The sequence below is a fragment of the Ovis aries genome, chromosome 18, assembly GCF_016772045.2.
Source record: "Ovis aries strain OAR_USU_Benz2616 breed Rambouillet chromosome 18, ARS-UI_Ramb_v3.0, whole genome shotgun sequence".
Lineage (NCBI taxonomy): Eukaryota > Metazoa > Chordata > Mammalia > Artiodactyla > Bovidae > Ovis > Ovis aries.
Window position 1 is genome coordinate 29,036,458 of NC_056071.1, and position 24,253 is coordinate 29,060,710.

Here is a 24,253-nt window from a genome sequence, read left to right on the forward strand (position 1 = left end):
AGGAGCCTGGTAGGCTGCAGTCCACAGGATCGCTAGGAGTCGGACACGACTTCACTTCCACTTTCATGCATTGGTGAAGAAACTGGCAACCCACTCCAGTATTCTTGCCTGGAGAATCCCAGGGATGGGAGAGCCGGGTGGGCTGCCGTCTATGGGGTCGCACAGAGTCGAACACGACTGAAGCGACGCAGCAGCAGCAGCAGCAGCAGCATGAAGAAATTCCCAATCCCCATGATCAACTTTGTTTTCATGACACAGATCTTGTCACATGTGGTAAAGGCATTTATTTTGCTTTTCTTAAAGTAATGGCTTTGCAGATACCGAGACTGTTTGACATTGAAAAAATAAGTGGCCAGTGAGCTAATTTTGTGAGCTATGCCCAACACCTTATCCGGATTTTTACCCCTGGTTGTGATACCCTTTTTTCCTCATTAAAAGAAGGCAGCAGTTTAATACCTGAGTTCTGAAACTCTTCTCCCAATTAAACCAGAGTACCTCTGTGTAGAAAGGCTCCCAAGTAGTTTCTATTTTATTACAAACATGTCTTTATAAACTGAAAAGAAGCCAACTTTCCTTTTAGGTATATGTGGTTTCTAAAAAATAATTTGAGTTTTTACCATCCCATTGAATGATCTGAAAAAAAATTAAGAGGCAAATCCTTTGAGGAGATAAACCATTGGTGAATTACAAGCATGGGTACTTGTGCATTCAAGCGTTAGTGGCAGTCAGCCATTCCCACATTTTTTCCTGTCACATTTGGCCCTATTTGTATTAATCTTCTCAGTTAAAACCATGTATGATAATACATTCAGTTCTCTGAGAATTTTTTCACTGGTTATTTTATCATCAAGCATTTAAAAAACGAATGCAGTTCCAGACATTATCATTACAAATAACAGCAAAAATAAAAAAACCTCATCAAACCATTAAAATACATGACTTCACCCAAAAGTAGAAGAATACAACTCAATCTCTTGATAACTCAAATGATAATTTTGAGTATATCAAAATGAATCATCTGATAGTATCATTTAATAATGGCATCTTAGACTTCCCTGGTGATACCCTGACTAAGAATCCTCCTGCCAATGCAAGGGACAGAGGTCTGATCCCTGGTTGCGGAAGATTTCACATGCCACAGAGTAACCAAGCCCCTCTGGCAAAAATACTGAAGCCTGCAAACCCTAGAGCCTGCGCTCTGCAACAAGAGACGCCACTGCAATGAGAAGCTTGTGCACTGCAATGAAGAGTAGCCCCAGCTTGCCACAACTAGAGAAAATCCGCATACAGTAACGAAGACCCAGTGCAACCAAAAGCCACAAAACTACATCTCTTTCTGGCTTTTTATTGTGAATATACTTAATAAAATTTACCATTTTAACCATTTTCAATATGCCAGCAAATTTGGAAAACTCAGCAGTGGCCACAGGACTGGAAAAGATCAGTTTTCATTCTAATCCCAAAGAAAGGCAATCTCAAAGTATGTTCAAACTACCACACAAGTCCACTCATTTCACATGCTAGCAAGGTAATGCTCAAAATTCTCCAAGCTAGGCTTCAACAGCACGTGAACCGAGAACTTCCAGATGTTCAATCTGGTTTTAGAAAAGGCAGAGGAACCAGAGATCAAATTGCCAACAAGAGAGTTCCAGAAAAGCCTCTACTTCTGCTTTTTTGACTACACCAAAGCCTCTGACTGTGTGGATCACAACAAACTGGAAAATTTTTAAAGAGATGGGAAAAGCAGACCACCTTACCTACATCCTGAGAAACCTGTATGCAGGTCAAGAAGCAACAGTTAGAACCGGACATGGAACAACAGACTGGTTCCAAATTGGGAAAGGAGTACATCAAGGATGCATACTGTCACCCTGCTTATTTAACTTATATGCAGAGTACATCATGCAAAATGCTGGACTGGATGAAGCACAAGCTGGAGTCAAGATTGCTGGGAGAAATATCAATAACCTCAGATATGCAGATGACACCACCCTTATGTCAGAAAGTGAAGAGAAACTAAAGAGCCTCTTGACGAAAGTGAAAGAGGGTAAAAAAGTTGGCTTAAAACTCAACATTCAAAATATGAAGATCATGGCATCCAGTCCCATCACTTCATGGAAAATAGATAAGAAACAATGGAAACAGTGACAGACTTTATTTTCTTGGGATCCAATATCACTGTGGTTGGTGACTGCACCCATGAAATTAAAAGACGCTTGCTCCTGGGAAGAAAAGCTGTGATGAACCTAGACAGTGTATTAAAAAGCACAGACATTACTTTGCCAACAAAGGTCTGCCTAGTCAGAGCAATGGTTTTTCCAGTAGTCATGTATGGTTGTAAGAGTTGGACTATAAAGAAAGCTGAGCACCAAAGAATTGATGCTTTTGAACTGTGGTGTTGGAAAAGACTCTTGAGAATCCCTTGGACTCTAAGGAGGTCAAACCAGTCAATTTTAAAGGAAATCAATCCGGAATATTCATTGGGAAGGACTGATGCTGAAGCTGAAACTCTAATACTGTGGCCACCTGATGTGAAGAACTGACTCATTGGAAAAGATCCTGATGCTGGGAGTCTAAGCAAGCTCTGGGAGTTGGTGATGGACAGGGAAGTCTGGCATGCTGCAATCCATGGGGTTGCAAAGAGTTGGACATGACTGACTGAGCTGCTGCTGCTGATGCAGTTAGGTTATTTAGAAACAATTTGATTCTTTCAGTTCTTGCTTTTATGGTCTGTTAGGCAGGACTGGAGCAGTACTCAATCTAGGGCTAATCATTCCCCACTACTGAAGAAACAATCTTCTGTGTACACTATTACTCAATGAATAATTAGGATTTTTAGCCTTATTATTGGGAACAGGCACTTTTCCTAGGCTTGTGCAAATAGTGGGTACCTCTAATCCTATCAGGTCATTCTTTCCCTAATATCAAGTACTTTCCTAGTATACATGTGATTATTCCTGAACTGAATACTTGAAGATCTCTGAAATTCTCTATGTGGCTCTCCTCTTTTCCAGTGAACTATATTGATTAAGCCACATTGATCAACCTGGGTCATCCACCCAACTTTCCCATGCCACAGCATGGAAATTCTCAAGGCAGTACTTTGAGGGAATCATTGGTTCATCTCATCTGTTTTCAGTCTCTCATGATCCTTTGTTTCCTGTTGTCCAATGTCTTGAAAACCATCACTTAATGTATAATGTCCTTTTATAAACTGTTTCAAGGAGGAGGTAGATCCAGTCTCTGTTACTCCATCTTGGTCAGAAGCAGAAGTCTCATGATATTTTTAAAACATGAATTGACCCATATGTTTCCAAAAGATTTGCTTATCCTTATAGATAAAAATCCTCTTCCTGTCCATATACCAGCCCACTTCAGATTACTTCTGTAAAAATCAGTCTGTGAAACATAACTAACATCATAATTTCACATATTGTGATAACATAGTTTTCTTTGGGGGAAAAAGATGACTTGTGTCATACAGCTAATGAGAAATTCATCTTCAGGTAAAAAACCCATAGAAAAAATTTTTAGGGTCAACATTTTTTGGATAGATCCAAATCCCATTAGACAACCAACATCTAACTTAAGGTTTTAAAATATACATTTATTTTGAATTTACTCACCATGGTGGACACTGGTACTGCTTGTCTCTACCAAGTTGATATCATACTGGACCGAACTGGCCCTCTGAAGATGGCCCTTCCTGACAATAAAGAAGAAAGAAACACACAAATGGAAAATGGGTAAGTGCAAATGCAGAAAGCAAGTTTAAATTTGAATATATGGAGGTTTATTTTCTTTTCCGCAACTATCTGAAACCGCTAGAGCTTCCCTAAAACTGTGCCCCATTATTTAACAAATGCACCAGGGCAGGTAGGTCATCTGTAGGGGCTTCAGATGCTGATGATGCCACTTAGTCTTTTTCCTTTAAGACAGCAGAACTGTGCTATTTTAATGTAGCATTTTTGTGCTCTTCTTAAAGTGGTTAGTTTTCATTATTAGTTGGGATCCTTATGGTGGCTCAGACAGTAAAGAATCCGCTTGCAATGCAGGAGACCCAGGTTTGATCCCTGGGTCGGTGAGATCCCCTGGAGAAGGGAATGGCAGCCCACTCTAGTATTCTTGCCTGGAGATTTCCATGGACAGAGGAGCCTGGTGGGATCCATGGGGTCGCAAAGAGTCAGAATCTACTGAGTAACACTTTACGTGACATGGGGTGTCTTTACTCAACTATTGAAAAACTCAATTGCACCTTTAAAAAAATTTATTTATTTTTGGCTGCACTGGATCTTCAGTGTTATGCACAGGCTCTCTCTAGTTGAGGCAAGTGGGGCTGTTCTTAGCTGCGGCGCACAGGCTTCTCATTGTGGTGGCTTCTCTGGTTGTGGAGCAGAGGCTCTAGGAGGCATGGGCTTCAGCAGTTGTGGTGTGTGGACTTAGATGCCCCCCAGCAAGTGCGATCTGCCTGGACCAGGAATTAAATCCATGTTCCCTGCTCTGGCAGGCAGATTCTTAACCACTGGACTACAAGAGAAGCCCCTCACTTGCACTTTTTAAGGCTACAGTTCATCGGTCTTTTTTGTCATCTGGTCAATTAATATAGTTTCTAATTACATTCAAATGCTCATGACAGAGTTTTTAAAAACCACTTTTAATATTAAATAAGATATTGGAATGTACCCTTGCTTTCGATTTTTTTTTAGTAAGTCAATGCCTAGAGTATTTACCTTACATTAATGAAAATTAATTCAAAACCACTTTTTACCATAGCAAAATGAAATGTGTTTTCTAAAAATACACTGATTCCTCTTCGTAAAACATGATTGATTCTGCCTAGATTTCAGCATATGGGTTATCATTTTGGACTTCATTCAAATATGACATTAATTAGTTATTAAACTCAAAAGGGCTTCAGCTTAAAGCAATTTCAACCACTGATGGACCTAAAAACTACTACAGTAAACAGGGACTTGTTTTAATTCTTGAAAGCACATTTCAGACAGTATGTTTCACCTGGTCAGTATGCAAGAGCCTAAATCTTATGACTAGATTTTATAAGCAATAGCTACTCATGTTTCTTTCAAATTAATTCTACTCTTGATTTTGACAAGACACAAATCATCATGTAGAAATACCTTTGCTTGTGTTGTCATTTAAAAATGGAAAAGGTTCAGTGGGTAGCATGTTTTAACCATTTCTGAAAATTATTCAATGTCATATTATTTTTGTAAGAATCTTAAGGATGCTATTTTTTCTCAGTTATTAAATTTACATTCATTTTCCAATTAATATGAAAGTGTTTAACGTTTACATATGGCAAAAAATTGCTTTATTTTAAAATAAAGTACACACTTAAAAAGAGTGAATGACAATATATATGCCTAGAGAGAAATAGAATATCTCCTGCCATGTCAGTAAACAAAGACTGTCACAGTCATCAGCCTGCAGCCTGCCCACAGGCCGCTGGTGAGCCCTGAGGGAACTTAGAAAGGAGAGAATACCTGCCATCTGACTGCTGCCACTCCCTGTAGTGAGCCCTGAGGAAAACAGGAGGTAAAAACACAGGAAACTGGCCCCAAATAATTAAAGTGTATATCAAAGGAATGATTTCAGTGAATCCAGATTCTTGCATCTTCTCGTATACAGGAAAGTGCTAACTTCCTTAACTTACTGTAGCTGGTTTTCTTTAACTTAATTAACAATAATTAAAAGACTTAAATATCTTTTGATGTTCTGACTACCTGCCCTTTGTTGCAAAACTTCTATCTATCCTAGCTCCCCCCTTGCCTCATCAGAGCAATTTTCTCAAGATTACTTGAGATGCTGCCTCCCAGGCTTGAAGTCCTAAAACTTCCTGCCAAAAAAACACATAACTCTCAACTTTTGGTTGTGAATATATAACTTGACACCAGTTTAAAAATCAGTGATAGACCCTTACATGCGCAGCACAAGATTCAGCTCAGTTCAGTCACTCAGTCGTGTCTGACTCTTTGAGACCCCATGAATTGCAGCACACCAGGCCTCCCTGTCCATCACCAACTCCCGGAGGTCACTCAGACTCAAGTCCATCGAGTCAGTGATGCCAGCCAGCCATCTCATCCTCTGTCATCCCCTTCTCCTCCTGCCTCCAATCCCTCCCAGCATCAGTCTTTTCCAATGAGTCAACTCTTCGCATGAGGTGGCCAAGTATTGGAGTTTCAGTTTTAGCATCATTCCTTCCAAAGAAATCCCAGGGCTGATCTTCAGAATGGACTGGTTGGATCTCCTTGCAGTCCAAGGGACTCTCAAGAGTCTTCTCCAACACCACAGTTCAAAAGCATCAATTCTTCAGCACTCAGCCTTCTTCACAGTCCAACTCTCACATCCATACATGACCACTGGAGAAACCATAGCCTTGACTAGATGGACTTTAGTTAGCAAAGTAATGTCTCTGCTTTTGAATATGCTATCTAGGTTGGTCATAACTTTTCTTCCAAGGAGTAAGCGTCTTTTAATTTCATGGCTGCAATCACCATCTGCAGTGATTTTGGAGCCCAATAAAATGAAGTCTGACACTGTTTCCCCATCTATTTCCCATGAAGCGATGGGACTGGATGCAATGATCTTCATTTTCTGAATGTTGAGCTTTAAGCCAACTTTTTCACTCTCCTCTTTCACTTTCATCAAGAGGCTTTTAGTTCCTCTTCACTTTCTGCCATAAGAGTGGTGTCATCTGCATATCCGAGGTTATTGATATTTCTCTCAGCAATCTTGATTCTAGCTTGTGTTTCTTCCAGTCCAGCGTTTCTCATGATGTACTCTGCATATAAGTTAAATAAGCAGGGTGACAGTATACAGCCTTGACGTACTCCTTTTCCTATTTGGAACCAGTCTGTTCCATGTCCAGTTCTAACTGTTTCTTCCTGACCTGCATACAGGTTTCTCAAGAGGCAGGTCAGGTGGTCTGGTATTCCCATCTCTTGAAGAATTTTCCACAGTTTATTGTGATCCACACACTCAAAGGCTTTGGCATAGTCAATAAAGCAGAAATAGATGTTTTTCTGGAACTCTCTTGGTTTTTCCATGATCCAGCGGATGTTGGCAATTTGATCTCTGGTTCCTTTGCCTTTTCTAAAACCAGCTTGAACATCTGGAAGTTCTCGGTTCACGTATTGCTGAAGCCTGGCTTGGAGAATTTTGAGCATTACTTTACTAGCATGTGAGATGAGTGTAATTGTGCGGTAGTTTGAACATTCTTTGGCATTGCCTTTCTTTGGGATTGGAATGAAAATGGACCTTTTCCAGTCCTGTGCCCACTGCTGAGTTTTCCAAATTTGCTGGCATATTGAGTGCAGCACTTTCACAGCATCATCTTTCAGGATTTGAAATAGCTCAACTGGAATTCCATCATCTCCACTAGCTTTGTTCGTAGTGATGCTTTCTAAGGCCCACTTGATTTCACATTCCAAGATGTCTGGCTCTAGATTAGTGATCACATCATCATGATTATCTGGGTCGTGAAGATCTTTTTTGTACAGTTCTTCTGTGTATTCTTGCCACCTCTTCTTAATATCTTCTGCTTCTGTTAGGTCCATACAATTTCTGTCCTTTATCGAGCCCATCTTTGCAGGAAAAGTTCCCTTGGTATCTCTAATTTTCTTGGAGAGATCTGTAGTCTTTCCCATTCTGTTCTTTTCCTCTATTTCTTTGCATTGATCGCTGAAGAAGGCTTTCTTATCTCTTCTTGGTATTCTTTGGAATTCTGCATTCAGATGCTTATATCTTTCCTTTTCTCCTTTGTTTTTCGCCTCTCTTCTTTTCACAGCTATTTGTAAGGCCTCCCCAGACAGCCATTTTTCTTTTTTGCATTTGTTTTCCATGGGGATGGTCTTGATCCCTGTCTCCTATACAATGTCACGAACCTCATTCCATAGTTTATCAGGCACTCTCTCTATCAGATTTAGGCCCTTAAATCTATTTCTCACTTCCACTGTATAATCATAAGGGATTTGATTTAGGTCAGACCTGAACGGTCTAGCAGTTTTCCCTACTTTCTTCAATTTAAGTCTGAATTTGGTAATAAGGAGTTCATGATCTGAGCCACAGTCAGCTCCCGATCTTGTTTTTGCTGACTGTATAGAGCTTCTCCATCTTTGGCTGCAAAGAATATAATCAAACAGATTTCAGTGTTGACCATCTGGTGATGTCCATGTGTAGAGTCTTCTCTTGTGTTGTTGGAAGAGGGTGTTTGCTATGACCAGTGCGTTTTCTTGGCAAACTCTATTAGTCTTTGCCCTGCTTCATTCCGCATTCCAAGGTCAAATTTGCCTGTTACTCCAGGTGTTTCTTGACTTCCTACTTTTGCATTCCCGTCCCCTATAATGAAAAGGACATCTGTTTCGGGTGTTAGTTCTAAAAGGTCTTGTAGGTCTTCATAGAGTTGTTCAACTTCAGCTTCTTCAGCATTACTGGTTGGGGCATAGACTTGGATTACTGTGATATTGAATGTCTGACAGAATGTGGTCCACTGGAGAAGGGAATGGCAAACCACTTCAGTATTCTTGCCTTGAGAACCCCATGAACAGTATGAAAAGGCAAAGTGGTAGGATACTGAAAGAGGAACTCCCCAGGTCAGTAGGTGCCCAACATGCTACTGGAGATCAGTGGAGAAATAACTCCAGAAAGAATGAAGGGATGGAGCCAAAGCGAAAACAATACCCAGCTGTGGATGTGACTGGTGATAGAAGCAAGGTCCGATGCTGTAAAGAGCAATATTGCATAGGAACCTGGAATGTCAGGTCCATGAATCAAGGCAAATTGGAAGTGGTCAAACAGGAGATGGCAAGGGTGAACGTCAACATTCTAGGAATCAGCGAACTAAAATGGACTGGAATGAGTGAATTTAACTCAGATGACCATTATATCTCTTACTGTGGGCAGGAATCCCTCAGAAGAAATGGAGTAGCCATCATGGTCAACAAGAGTCCGAAATGCAGTACTTGGATGCAATCTCAAAAACGACAGAATGATCTCTGTTCGTTTCCAAGCACAAGATTAGAAACAGGCTATTAGCATTCCATGCCTTCTTGGAGTGCTTCCCTTTCTCTTCCCACCACAAGTAACCATCATTCTGTATTTTGTGCTAACCAGTCTCTTACTTGAACCAATCATATATATCACCCTAATCAATACATTATTTAGTTTTGTCTCGTTTTAAACTTTTCATGAGTGGGATCATATTGTTATATTTTCTTAGGTGACTTGCTTCTTTCACATAAAATTATGTTTCTAAGATTTACCCAGGCACTTGATATCAAGCAGGGTCCTCTGGGGCTCCTGGGCACAAAGCCTTTCTGTGTCTCTCATTTCTTTGATTACAGGAAATAGCCTTTTTTCCAGCCTCTATGACTTTTCCTGAGTTCTAATGGGCAGACTCAAGCAGCTGTTAATTAGGGAAGGGAGGGAATGCTAGACCAGGAAGAAACAAACAGTCAAGAGAAACAGTAGTGCAGCCTTGGGACAAGGTCCTGGTTCTGCATCAACGGAAACACACAATATCTTTGAGCTGTTTTGCAGATACTGAAACCCTCTCCAGGTGGGAGAAAGTTAGATGGTATGCTATCCACAAGCATGTAGATCCAGATCAGCTGGAACCTAAAGGTTGATGATGTGGACTCCTACTTATCTTACCACCAACCCATCAGAAGAATGTCCACAAGCTGATCACACCCTTTTAAAATCATTACTAGAAAACTTCTAACTATCCTCTCCAAGCTGGGACACACAGTTTTCGAGGCCAAAGTCCACTGTGTCCTCCTTTGCCTGGTAAAGTAATAAAGCCATCCTTTTTACCTTACCCAAAACTGTCTCCAAGATTCAATTCGGCACTGACGTACAGAGAAGCTGAGCTTTCAGAATCACAGTTTGTGTAACTGTGATTCATTTCAGCTTATATATTACCCTTTAATAGCAATATATCACAACTTGGTGTCCATTCTTTTGTTGATGGGTACTTGGGTAACTAATAAATCATTGCTTTCTTTCACATTCAAAGTCTACTTTAAATAGACTTACTCCAAATATTTAGGTGTTTTTGGCATGATGACTTTAGTGAATGTGGGTCTACCTTACTAGTTTAGAAAAGTTAAGGTAATGATGATAGTAACAAAGAATAAGATCCTTTCAAAAAAAAAAAGATCCTTTCAAAAATGACATTAATTTAATAACAAAAATAAATAAAAGATACAATTTAGTAACAATAAATGCATTAGAGAAATAACTCTAAACAGAAAACATGATCTGGAAAAATAATCTAGAGCTAAAGGGCATATTGATTATTTAGTCAAACACTAACTACTCTGTATTACTTTTTTCTTTTCAAAAGCATGTTTCTATTTTGGTTACCTGCAGAGGAAGTAGAGGGCTCCAAGGAAAAGAGTTCCTAGAAGAACAGTCAATGCCATGAAAGCTGTGAACAGGTCACTTTTAGTTTGGATACTGGAGCTTGGGAGAAAAACCTCTTCACAACGAGCTCCTGTATAATTTTCAATGCATCTATGGAAAAAAAAATGTTAGATACAGAGTTGCATTCTCTGTTCCATTAACTAATATAGGAAGCATAAGTTTTCCAGCTGGTATGAAAAAAAAAAAAGACCAATTTTCAGATTCTGAACATAGACTAGGAATGCTATACTATGATGCTCACAGAGCTACAGTTATAATAAAACAAATTAGCATCTGCAGTCTGATCTTTACTCTCTTCCTTTTCCAGTTTTCAAACTGCTTAGAAACTCCAGAGAAGTTATAGAATATGCAGTCCTTTTATCTTCCATATTTTCAATATGTAATTGTCCACACTTTAGGTTCATCTGAAATTTATTTTGTTATCTCTGGTGTAGATGTGATTCTAAGTGTATTTTTCCTTGACAATGCTAAATAGCTATTCCAACCCCATTTATTAAATAATCATTCTCTTCCCTGCTGTTTAACAGTGCCTCCTTTAATATATGTCAAGTTTGTATAAGTGACAACAGTTCTTTACTCTTCAGTGATTTATACATCTAATCTTGGGCTTCTACCTTACTGCTTCAATACTGTTACTTTATGTTTTAGTATCTGGTAGTTCTACTCCTTATATTATCACTTTGCTTTTCTAGAAATTTTGTGATATTTTCATTTGCCAGCCAAATATTTTAAGCCCATTTACTTTCAGCTCTTTAAAACTATGTGACAGAAATCCATAATCTTTGGTAATATTAACCAGTTGCTTTCTCCCTGTTAGTATGTTCAAAGATTATAAAACATAAAAATTGATATGAATTAGTGAGTTTGGCACCAGATCGATTTAATTATTTCATATTTGCAGTTAAGATAAATAATAGTATTTTAATTATACTAATGTTTATTTATAAAGCAACCCACAAAGTTAAACAGTAAACTATACTTAGCAAAAATTTTGTGTAAAAAAGTATGTGTGTGTATATATTCTTCAAGGTAGCATTACCAAAACCAGAAATATTTGTTCTATTTAATTAATTCTCCTCCCCACCTCTTTCCAGTTTAGAAACTATTTATAAATGTTACCTTCTTTTCTCCCATTCTAGACTAATAAGGATGCAGGCCTAGAAAGTTACATGTGAACTAATTACTAACAAAGCTTGGCAACTAATGTGATAGGCTAATAAAGCAGTATACAAATAAATAAGAGAAAAGAATATCAAGTTACAGCACAGGTATCAATTTTACTTAAATGAGTATATGAAAGATGTTTTATGAACCTCAAGTCCTACTGATAGTGAGAAAGTGGTGTTATTGGTTAGAGCTTCCACTAGAGGGGGTGTTAGTTTGACCAACGCAGCAATTCCCATTCTCTCAAACTACTGTAAACATGGAGTTGAGGAGACACAGAGAGGAAGAGAAAGGACAGAATATGAGTGGCAAACTGAAATGGAAGTAAAATACTTTAGAAAGCACAATTACCTAAAGTCTAAATAAAAAATACTTATTTTCCCCATAGATCAAGTCACCTGCGTCCTGAGAAATCTGTATGCGGTTCAAGAAGCAATGGTTAGAACTGGACATGGAACAACAGAATGGTTCCAAATTGGAAAAGGAGTACATCAAGGCTGTATACTGTCACCCTGCTAATTTAACTTATATGCAGAGTACATTGTGTGAAATACCAGGCTGGATGAAGCACAAGCTGGAACCAAGATTGCCGGGAGAAATATCAATTACCTCAGATACACAGATGACACCACCCTTATGTAGGAAAGTGAAGAGGAACTAAAGAGCCTCTTGATGAAAGTGAAAGAAGAGAATGAAAAAGTTGGCTTAAAACTCAATATTCAAAAAACAAAGATCTTGGGATCCTGTCCCATCACTCCATGGCAAATAATGGAGAAACAATAGAAACAGCGAGAGACTTTATTTTCTGGGCTCCAAAATCACTGCAAATGGTGACTGCCACCATGAAATTAAAAGACGCTTTTTCCTTGGAAGGAAAGTTATGACCAACTTAGACAGTATATTAAAAAGCAAAGACATTACTTTGCCAAAAGGTCCGTCTAGTCAAGTCAAAACTATGGTTTTTCCAGTAGTCATGTATGGATGTGAGAGTTGGACTGTAAAGAAAGCTGAGTGCTGAAGAATTGATGCTTTTGAACTGTGATGTTGGAGAAGACTCTTGAGAGTCCCTTGGACTGCAAGGAGATCCAACCAGTGCATCCTAAAGGAGACCAGTCCTGGGTGTTCATTGGAGGATCTGATGTTGAAGCTGAAACTCCAATACTTTGGCGACCTGATGTGAAGAGCTGACTCATCTGAAAAGACCCTGCTGCTGGAAAGATTGAGGGCAGGCGGAGAAGAGGGTGACAGAGGATGAGATGGTTGGATGGCATCACTGACTCAATGGACATGAGTTTGGGTGGACTCCGGGAGTTGGTGATGGACAAAGAGACCTGGTGTGCTGCGGTTCGTGGGGTTGCAAAGAGTTGGACATGACTGAGCAACTAAACTGAACTGAATTCTTTATGAGGAAGATTTTTTTTAAAAAACTATAAACTCATTAGTCAAATTTCTTAAGGCTGGTTCAAGTTTAGGTAGGATAGAACTTCAAGCAAGATGACAAACTAGCTGATGTAACTAACTATATGTTAGTTACATCATAGGAGTTGGATGGAGTCAAGAGAATGGTATAAATATAAACTGAGTGGTCAGGTGAGGTTATACACCAACGGACAAAAAAAGGCATATAAAGGAAACCAATCAACACTAGAGTGCTGTCCACTGTCTTACAGCACGGCCAAACAAACACATGCTCTTGTGAGAAAATCACAAGATGGTATCTTTAAATAAAGTCAAGAAAAAATACATCTTTTTGTTATTTAGCTAGTCATATCAGAATTTAGAGGAAAAACAAAGAGAAATTTAAATATTATGTTGTTATCCAAGAAGTAGAAATGACTAACCTAAAAATTAACTTGAAATTTTCAGATATATTTACAAAAAATAAACATAGCCTACCAATGAGTATGTACAAGGATACCACTTTTATAATTTTAATTTATTTATTTTAGTTGGAAGCTAATTAATTTACAATATTGTAGTGGTTTTTGTCATATGTTGATATGAATCAGCCATGGGTTTACACGTGCTCCCCATCCTGAACCCCCCTCCCACCTCCCTCCCCATCCCATCCCTCTGGGGCACCCCAGTGCACTGGCCCTGAGCACCCTGTCTCATGCATTGAATCTGGACTGGCAATCTGTTTCATATATGATAATATACATGTTTCAATGCTCTTCTCTCAGATCATCCCACTCTCGCCATCTCCCAGAGTCCAAAAGACTGTTCTATACATCTGTGTCTCTTTTGCCGTCTTGCATGTAGGGTTATCATTAACATCTTTCTAAATTCCATATATATGTGTTAGTATTCTGTATTGGTGTTTTTCTTTCTGGCTTACTTCACTCTGTATAATAGGCTCCAGTTTCATCCACCTCATTAGAACTGATTCAAATGTATTCTTTTTAATGGCTGAGTAATACTCCATTGTGTATATATACCACAGCTTTCTTATCCATTCATCTGTTGATGGACGTCAAGGTTGCTTCCATGTCCTGGCTATTATAAACAGGGCTGCGATGAGCACTGGGGTCCATGTGTCTCTTTCACTCCTGGTTTCCTCGGTGTGTACGTGCAGCAGTGGGATTGCTGGGTCATATGGCAGTTCTATTTCCAGTTTTTTAAGGAATCTCTGCACTGTTCTCCATAGTGGCTGTACTAGTTTGATTCCCACCAACAATGTAAAAGTGTTCCCTTTTCTCCACACCCTCTCTAGCATTTATTGTTTGTAGATTTTTGGATAGCAGCCATTCTGACTGGTATGAGATGGTACCTCATTGTGGTTTTGATTTGCATTTCTCTGATAATGAGTGATGTTGAGCATCTTTTCATGTGTTTGTTAGCCATCTGTATGTCTTCTTTGGAGAACTGTCTGTTTAGCTCTTTGGCCCATTTTTTGACTGGGTCATTTATTTTTCTGGAATTGAGCTTCAGGAGTTGCTTGTATATTTTTGAGATTAATTCTTTGTCAGTTGCTTTGTTTGCTATTATTTTCTTCCATTCTGAAGGCTGTCTATTCACTTTGGTTATAGTTTCCTTCGTTGTGCAAAAGCTTTTAAGTTAAATCAGATCCCATTTGTTATTTTTGCTTTTATTTCTATTACTCTGGGAGGTGGGTTATAGAGGATCCTGCTGTGATTAATGTCAGAGAGTGTTTTGCCTATGTTTTCCTCTAGGAGTTTTATAGTTTCTGGTCTTACGTTTAGATCTTTAATCCATTTTGAGTTTACTTTTGTGTATGGTTTAGAAAGTGTTCTAGTTTCATTCTTTTACAAGTGGTTGGCCAGTTTTCTCAGCACCACTTGTTAGAGATTGTCTTTTCTCCATTGTATATCCCTGCCTCCTTTGTCAAAGATAAGGTGTCCATAGGGGTGGATTTATCTCTGGGCTTTCTATTTTGTTCCATTGATCTATATTTCTGTCTTTGTGCTAGTGCCATACTGTCTTGATGACTGTAGCTTTGTAGTAGAGCCTGAGTCAGGCAGGTTGATTCCTCTAGTTCCATTCTTCTTTCTCAAGATTGCTTTGGCTATTCGAGGTTTGTTGTATTTCCATACAAATTGTGAAATTATTTGTTCTAGTTCTGTGAAAAATACCATTGGGTAGCTTCATAGGGATTGTATTGAATCTATAGATTGCCTGGGTAGTATACTCATTTTCACTATATTGATTCTTCCAATCCATGAACATGGTATATTTCTCCATCTATTTGTGTCCCCTTTGATTTCTTTTCATCAGTGTTTTATAGTTTTCTATATATAGGTCTTTTGTTTCTTTAGGTAGATATAATCCTAAGTATTTTATTCTTTTCATTGCAATGGTGAATGGAATTGTTTCCTTAATTTATCTGTTTTCTCATTGTTAGTGTATAGGAATGCAAGAGATCTCTGTGTGTTAATTTTATATCCTGAAACTTTACTATATTCATTGATTAGCTCTAGTAATTTTCTGGTGGAGTCTTTAGGGTTTTCTATGTAGAGGATCATGTCATCTGCCAACAGTGAGAGTTTTACTTCTTTTACATTCTGGATTCCTTTTATTTCTTTTTCTGCTCTGGTTGCTGTGGCCAAAACTTCCAAAACTATGTTAAATAGTAATGGTGAGAGTGGGCGCCCTTGCCTTATTCCTGACTTTAGGGGAAATGTTTTCAATTTTTCACCATTGAGGATAATGTTTGCTGTGGGTTTGTCATATATAGCTTTTATTATGTGGAGGTATGTTCTTTCTCTTTCTGCTTTCTTGAGAGTTTTTATCATAAATGGATATGGAATTTTGTCCAAGGCTTTTTCTGCATCTATTGAGATAATCATATGGTTTTTATCTTTCAATTTGTTAATGTGGAGTATTACATTGATTGATTTGTGGATATTAAAGAATCCTTGCATTCCTGGGATAAAGCCCACTTGGTCATGATATACAATCTTTTTAATATGTTGTTGGATTCTGTTTGCTAGAATTTTGTTAAGGATTTTTCCATCCATGTTCATCAGTGATATTGGCCTGTAGTTTCTTTTTTTGTGGCATTTTAGTCAGGTTTTGGTACTAGGGTGATGGTGGCCTCATAGAATGAGTTTGGAAGTTTACCTTCTTCTGGAAGAGTTTGAGTAAGACAGGTGTTAGCTTTTCTCTAAATTTTTGGTAGAATTCAGCTGTGAAGCTGTCTGGTCCTGGGCTTTTGTTTGCTGGAAGATTTCTGATTACAGTTTTGATTTCCATGCTTGTGATGGGTCTATTAAGATCTTCTATTTCTTCCTGGTTCAGTTTTGAAAAGTTATACTTTTCTAAGAATTTGTCCATTTCTTCCAAGTTGTCCATTTTATTGGCATATCGTTGCTGATAGTAGGCTGTTATGACCCTTTGTATTTCTGTGTTGTCTGTTGTGATTTCTCCATTTTCATTTGTAATTTTGTTGATTTGATTCTTCTCCCTTTGTTTCTTGTTGAGTCTAGCTAATGGTTTGTCAATTTTATTTATCTTCTCAAAGAACCAGCTTTTGGCTTTGTTGATTTTTGCTATGGTCTCTTTTGTTTCTTTTGCATTTATTTCTGCTCTAATTTTTAAGATTTCTTTCCTTCTACTAACCCTGGGGTTCTTCATTTCTTCCTTTTCTAGTTGCTTTAGGTGCTTTTATTTATTTGACTTTTTTCTTGCTTCTTGAGGTAAGCCTGTATTGCTATGAACTTTCCCTTCAGCACTGCTTTTATAGTGTCCCATAGGTTTTGGGTTATTGTGTTTTCATTTTCATTTGTTTCTATGTATATTTTGATTTCTTCTATGATTTTATGGTTATTCAGAAGCATGTTGTTTAGCCTCCATATGTTGGAATTTTTAATAGTTTTTTTCCCTGTAATTGAGATCTAATCTTACTGCATTGTGGTCAGAAAAGATGATTGGAACGATTTCAATTTTTTGAATTTACCAAGGCTAGATTTATGGCCCAGGATGTGAGGATCCTGCTTTTAAAGCTCGAGCTCATTTGTGAAAATGTTATGACCCAGTTATGATACAAATATCAAACTTCAGGCAAAGTCAGCTCCTTTAAGGATAAATAAATAAGGGTGAATTAGAGCTTCCCTGGTGGCTCAGCTGGTAAAGAATTTGCCTACAATGCAGGAGACCTGGGTTCAGTCCCTGGGTTGGGAAGATGCACTGGAGAAAGGTTACCCACTCCTGTATTCTGGCCTGGAGAATTCCATGGACAGAGAAGCCAGGTGGGCTACAGTCCATGGGGTCACAAAGAGTCATACATGACTGAGCGACTTTCAAAAAAAAAAAAGGCAGGGGAGGTGAATTAAGATTTAGACAGATAATGAAATAGTAGGACCAGTTGAAGCAAAATAGAAAGGTGAGCCATTTGTACCACCATTTCATGTAGAACTAAGTAGCCTTCAGTCTTTATGTAACTTCCTTGCTAATTTATTTTTGGACATCATTTCTGCACAGACTGCCAAGTAGCAAACAGTTGTGCCATCTACCGAGGTAAATACCAAGTACTAGGATTATGCACATTTTCCTGGAACTGAAAGATGAATGCTAGAACAGGTACTAGAGATTTCAAAATTCAGAATCCAAGACACATGTGTTGGTTTTCTAGCTGAACACCACCAACAATCTCTCCTTAAACCCAGAAGCTATGTTAGTACACTGGACATGAAATAAATTCATTAGACTCCACAGCATTCAAGGTAAGTTGTTAGAACCAAGGTTTTAATCATGTAAATAAACAGTGCCATATAGCTCTAAGAAAGAGTATTGGACTGTGAGCTAGAAAAACCTGATTTCTTGATCCACTCTTATGACTTGATGGTGTGACCTTCAGCAAGTCACTCAAACTCTGTAAGACTGTAAAATCAAAATAACACCTGCTGTAGCTATTTCATAGGCCTATTGTCAGAATCAAACAAGTAATGTCTAAAAGTGCTTTGAATATGGAAACACACTATAAAAGTGAAACTGAAATTAGTTACTTTACAAAGACCATGTTTACATCTCATGTATGACTACATGGAATAAATACTGAAGAAAAGTTATAGCCAGAAAAAATTAAAAGGTTTTCAGAAATAATAAACAATTATAGAAGAGTTCACTAACCAAGTAGAGACTTGATGTCAATGCCACTTGACTTGGGCTAATCTATCCTGGAAAGAAAAAGTATAATATTGGCATATGCTAAAATTGACTTCCCAGTTTGATTCCTACTTTATAGCAATCAAAGTTCAATCTGAAACCCATGAAAAATGGCAAAAGTAAATCCAAAATAAAATAAAACTATTAGAGTGTTCAAAAAACCATGAACTAATAAGCACATGAGCTTAAATCCCTTTAGTGATCCAGAGCCAGAGAACCATACAAAAACATGCCAACATCCTATGGAACTCCTACTATATTTTTATAGGTCAAGAATTTAGGGAAGACTGATTCTTTTATTAGCTAATGCCATAAATGTAATTTCACTAAACATTAATAGATTCTTAACATTAAGTAAGAGACACTTAGCTAATATTCAACTTTGCAAAAGTTTTGCTTAATAAAATATTTATATGATATTAGCACCCTTAAAAACCAATAAATATTGCACTTCAAAAGTGTAAAGTATAATCTAAGTCCAATAAAAAAGCAAAATCTATTAGGTTCTTCCAAGGTGGACCATTAACCAGATAATTCATGTGCTGAAATGGACTACAGATTATCAGTTCAGTTCAGTCGCTCAGTCGTGTCTGACACTTTGTGACTCCATGAATCGCAGCATACCAGGCCTCCCTGTTCATCACCATCTCCCGGAGTTCACTCAGACTCACATCCATCGAGTCTGTGATACCATCCAGCCATCTCATCCTCTGTCGTCCCCTTCTCCTCCTGCCCCCAATCCCTCCCAGCATCAGAGTCTTTTCCAATGAGTCAACTCTTCCCATGAGGTGGCCAAAGTACTGGAGTTTCAGCTTTAGCATCATTCCTTCCAAAGAAATCCCAGGGTTGATCTCCTTCAGAATGAACCGGTTGGATCTCCTTGCAGTCCAAGGGACTCTCAAGAGTCTTCTCAACACCACAGTTCAAAAGCATCAATTCTTCGGCACTCAGCCTTCTTCACAGTCCAACTCTCACATCCATACATGACCACAGGAAAAACCATAACCTTGACTAGACGGACCTTAGTCGGCAAAGTAATGTCTCTGCTTTTGAATACACTATCTAGGTTGGTCATAACTTTTCTTCCAAGGAGTAAGCGTCTTTTAATTTCATGGCTGCAGTCACCATCTGCAGTGATTTTGGAGCCCCAAAAAATAAAGTCTGACACTGTTTCTACTGTTTCCCCATCTATTTCCCATGACGTGATGGGACCGGATACCATGATCTTCGTTTTCTGAATGTTGAGCTTTAAGCCAACTTTTTCACTCTCCTCTTTCACTTTCATCAAGAGGCTTTTTAGCTCCTCTTCACTTTCTGCCATAAGGGTGGTGTCATCTGCATATCTGAGGTTATTGATATTTCTCCCAGCAATCTTGATTCCAGCTTATGTTTCTTCCAGTCCAGCGTTTCTCATGATGTACTCTGCATAGAAGTTAATCTATATATAAATGGATAAATGTTCTCCATAGAGAATAACTAATATTTGTCATGTATGGTAGTAGTATTGTGAAAAATTATGATTTTTTTTTTGCTTTAGTAAAACACTGTGAAAATTCTAAACATTTTACTTATTGAAACAAGCTAAAGCACCATGAATGAAGGAAGCATGTAAACAAATGATAAGAGTAAGCAAGAGTAATTTAAAACAGGACCTTCATTACTGAACCCATGCATTGGCTAGTCTTTTCCAATGAAGACTTTTTGGGAGAGATAGCCACAGAATGCTGCTTGGTTCAACCAGAATACTTTAGGCAAAATTTTGTGATTAAAATTTTTTTCCCAAATATTGTCTTTCTCTGTGTGAGAAAAATTATCTCAATTCTTTGCTCACCATATTCTGCTTTCCTCAAAAAAAAAAAAAAAATCAGAAAGGAAATCCAAAAATGTTCTTGAAAGACAAGGTATATATATATATATTTTAAACGATCAGGGAAGAAAAGTAAAACTATAAGCAGGAAATATATATATTTTTGTAGTCTATATTGCTATAATCCTTGCTATAAATATATATATACATATTTGTATATACAAAGATTTATTTATATATAAAATCAGTATATGTCAGTTCTTCCTTTCTTTTAAGTAATAATTTCAGTAAATATAAAACTACATTTAAAATTTATACAAAAACAAATTATATTAATGGACCTCCTAACCGTAGACATTGGTAAAACTGAAAGGTCAGGGACAACTGGAAAGACTCATCCTCTTAAATCACCACTCAATTAAACCACAGTTCTAAATGGACAGTATTCATGCTGGCATCTTACCTTCCCAGGCTTCAGGTCTCAACAACCTTCTAATGCAGAGAAAATGTCATGCCCCAACTTGGAATAAGACAAAGAGAAGCCAGCATCAGCTCACTTCCTGACAAAAGAAGTTAAGTATTAGAGCTGAACAAAAGTCACAGTTTCCAGTTTGCATGGTATTCCTATATTGAAAATGAAATCTTATTGATGAGAAATTGGGATATTTTTCAGTGGCCTGTCAAAGGAAGTAGTGGATTAAAAAGACACTATCTAAAAGGATAACCAAAATTCAGAAGCAAATACACAGTCTGATATAATTTCATAATGCAACAAATAAGAAGAAAATGAAGGTGCTTTAAAGGAGGATATTCGTTGTCTTTTATTGGCACTCTGCTTCCTAGAACACCTGAGTCAGTTCTGAAGAATAGTTTCTACTCTTGGACAAGTGATACAAAGAAGTAAGACAAAGGCTGGTGGAAGACATGGAGACCTCAGACGGCAGGTATGTTTGCACTGTTTCAAACCATATTCTGCCATGTTTGACAAGCAGGTGATCTAGAAAAATGTGAGGTTTCAAGAAGATTTATCCTTTTAAGTTTTTGTTCTAAGCATGGTGAGGTCAAGAAAGATATATCAGTTGTTTCTGCTGAGAATACTAATGAAAAATAAGGTTACTAAAATGAAAAGTGTCAACAAAATGTATAGCTAAATAAAGCAGTTGTTTGAAGTTTTGCAACTGTTCTATCATCAGCTTCAAGGCTGTGATTTCCTTTCTGTAAAGGTGTTCTAAAGATCAATCTAAATCCTGATGTTTAATAAAGCATGTGGTACACTGCCAAAAGTCAAAGTGAAGAAGACACCGTTCTGATTAATATCACAGTAGCATTTTGAACTTTCTTTCTTTGAAGTATAACCCTCTACTAAATTTACAGATGAAAAGCCACAAGTCTTACCTAAAAAGAGGGCCAAGAACTGGTCTATCATAACTACTGACCTTAAGAAAACTAAAATTTTATGTGATTAATAAAACAACTCATAAAACCAGAAAATTCCTTTTTGAAATTGAGTTTAGTAAAATGTACACTGAGGCCTGGCAAAACTGTGGACAGGCACAAATGCAATATACAGTTAAAAGAGGTAAGATGTCCAATGCAGAAGTATAATAAATTTTGATTTCCTTATATTTTCTCAATTCTGATTCTCAACATCAATTATTTTACTTTCATAAAACAAGCCTTTCATATAGCAAAACTTTCATGTATTATGTTTGCAGTCCTAAATTGCCTCTCTTAAATAGAATTCAGTCTTTATCACCTTGACAAATGATGATTTTTACCTACCCAACACTGGAACTGCTGTAGATAGGGGACAAAGCTTGCCTTCAGAGACTTCCCCAACAATTCAGTGGTTAAGACATCATGTTTCCAATGCAGGGGGTGTGGGTTCAAACCCTTGTTGGGGAACTCATATCCTACATAGCCAAAAATTTTAAAAAGAAAAAAGAAGCTTGGCTTTAGCCAAGGCAGCAGGGTATCAGGTTCTTTGGTCTGAGCCTGTGGCTCTGTGGGCAGATAATTCTTAGGAATGCCCCTCTGGAAGAATTCTGGTCATCAGGCTCAGGAAGTCAGAGCTTACTGAGTCACTCTGGGAAGGTATCTTTTGCCTGATATTTAAAATTCCACCTCCACACTGTGCAATGGTTGGCTCCAAAGTGATCACAAGAAACCTGGAGGAAAGTGAAGCAGCAAGGAGAGGCCTCATCCAGCTAGTGATGCAAACACAGGTGAAAACAAATCCTTCCTCCCTATCTTTGCTCCACGAACCTAGAAAGTTCTAGTTGGAAGGCTGAAAGGTCAGGGCCTGGCTAACCTTGTGCCTAAGTTGGCCAAGAAGACAAGGGCAGTAAAGGACTTCACCTGGATTGTTCTCAGTGAAAGACTTTGAAGTAGACAAGAAAGGTTGTTAGGCCTCTAACAACCCTCTGGGTTGTCTGATACTATGGAGTCCTGTGTTTTTCATTGTCTTTGAGCTATTTTACAACTCTGTAAATTTAGGAAATCTATTACAATGTAAATTAATTTTGTCCAGTATAATACAAGAGATTTCCCTGTGGATACTGATTAGTACTTATAAATTCACTTCAACATTATAGACTGATCACCTATACTTACGTGTGTGTGGGTTTTTGTTTGTTTGTTTTTGGCCCCACCATGAGGGCCCTCAGCAGTGAAAACCTGAAGACCTAACCACTGGAAGGCCAGGAAACTCCCATGCACTTGTCTTTGAGTCAGTTGTAACATTTTATTGGTTCCCTTGTTAATGAATGAGTCAAATATGTCTTTGACACATGTTCATATTATATTTGTATGAAAATCATGATTTTCTCTTTCAATTATTTTTTTTTAACCAGTTTGAAGGTCACCGAGACGGATTCATCCGACAAAGCTAGTAAACGGAGCTGCCAGTGAGGTGCACCTCTGGAGTAGCTTAAGCCCTGGCATGTCTTTTCCTGGCTCCCAGAGGTGAATCTCAAGCAGCAATAGAATTTAAAATTTGCTGGCTCTCTGTTTCTCTAGCTTTCTTCCCTATCCACTAATTTCATGTTTTAGTTTTTATTGTTGTTGGTTTTCTTACTACTGATAAGTTATTTTCCCATTAGTAAGAGCAATGATAAGGAGTTTGGTTTAGCTTGGGGCTTCCCTGGTGGCTCAGAGGTTAAAGTGTCTGCCTCCAATGCAGGAGACCTGGGTTTGATCCCTGGGTCGGGAAGATCCCCTGCAGAAGGAAATGGCAACCCACTCCAGTATTCTTGCCTGGAGAATCCCCTGGATGGAGGAGCCTGGTAGGCTACAGTCCACGGGGTTGCAAAGAGTCGGACATGACTGAGTGACTTCACCTTTTATAGTTTGACAATCTGATGATCTCTGTAAATGGATGATAGAGATCTATTTATCTAGATGACAGAGAAACTGGTTTATTAGACTCTTTTTAAAAATTTCTCTTTTTTTTTTAGCTCAAATAAATAAAAAATTACATACCCACTGGGGAGGAGAATACCTCTTTGACATATGGACAGTGAGATTTTAAGTTTCTGTGTTTACTTGATCTGTGCCAAAGGTATAGATTTGAAGCTATAAGCCCTCTCTGTGCCTATGTGTAAAATTCAGAAAGGCCTTTACCTTTCACTCTATGTGAAATTTCTTCCTTTCTCCAGAGGATATGAAAAAATGATAGTACAAGATTTCTTAAATTAAAGAAGTTCTGATCTGATTGACTTAATAGAGATAAATAAGCTCTTACATAAATTCAACATTCCTAAAATTCTCAGAATAGGAAATTGAACTTCTAACGCTTTATTTTTTCTAATATTATTGAAATATATTTGATTTACAATGTTGTATTAATTTCTGCCATACAGCAAAGTGAATCAGTTATATATATTCTTTTTCATATTCTTCTCCATCATGGTTTATCACAAGTTATTGAATATAATTCCCTGTGCTCTAGAGTAGGACTTCGTTTTCTGAACTTCTAATGCTTTAAATGAACTAAACTTAAATAAAATTCTTCTTGCTAAAACTATGACATATTCTAAGAATCCAAGTTCACATTAATAAGACTAAATCTTTGGTAAATAATACTAGCTTAATAAAACATCTATATCTTTGAATTATCAGTGTTAAGTATTACAGAAGCATATATTTTATTCCACTTGGGCTTGTTTTTCCTAAAATTATACAGGTTTACTAATCAAGTTAAGCTAATGTTAC

At 37.8% G+C, this 24,253-nt stretch overlaps 1 protein-coding gene across 4 annotated transcripts in view; it reads right to left on the reverse strand.

Annotated features, from left to right (window-relative positions):
- The window catches only part of NRG4 (neuregulin 4), a 122,031-nt gene that overhangs the window by 19,153 nt on the left and 78,625 nt on the right, over positions 1-24,253 (reverse strand). For all 4 annotated transcript variants that reach the window (XR_006056848.2, XR_006056847.2, XR_009597235.1 and 1 more), the window contains 2 exons: positions 10,387-10,536; positions 3,627-3,706 (listed from right to left, as the gene is read on the reverse strand). Coding sequence is in view for 1 of the 4 variants with exons in the window: in XM_042235191.2 (XP_042091125.1) it covers positions 3,627-3,706; positions 10,387-10,536 (230 nt within the window). In the remaining 3 variants the exon portion in view is untranslated. The remainder of the gene's footprint in view (positions 1-3,626; positions 3,707-10,386; positions 10,537-24,253) is intronic.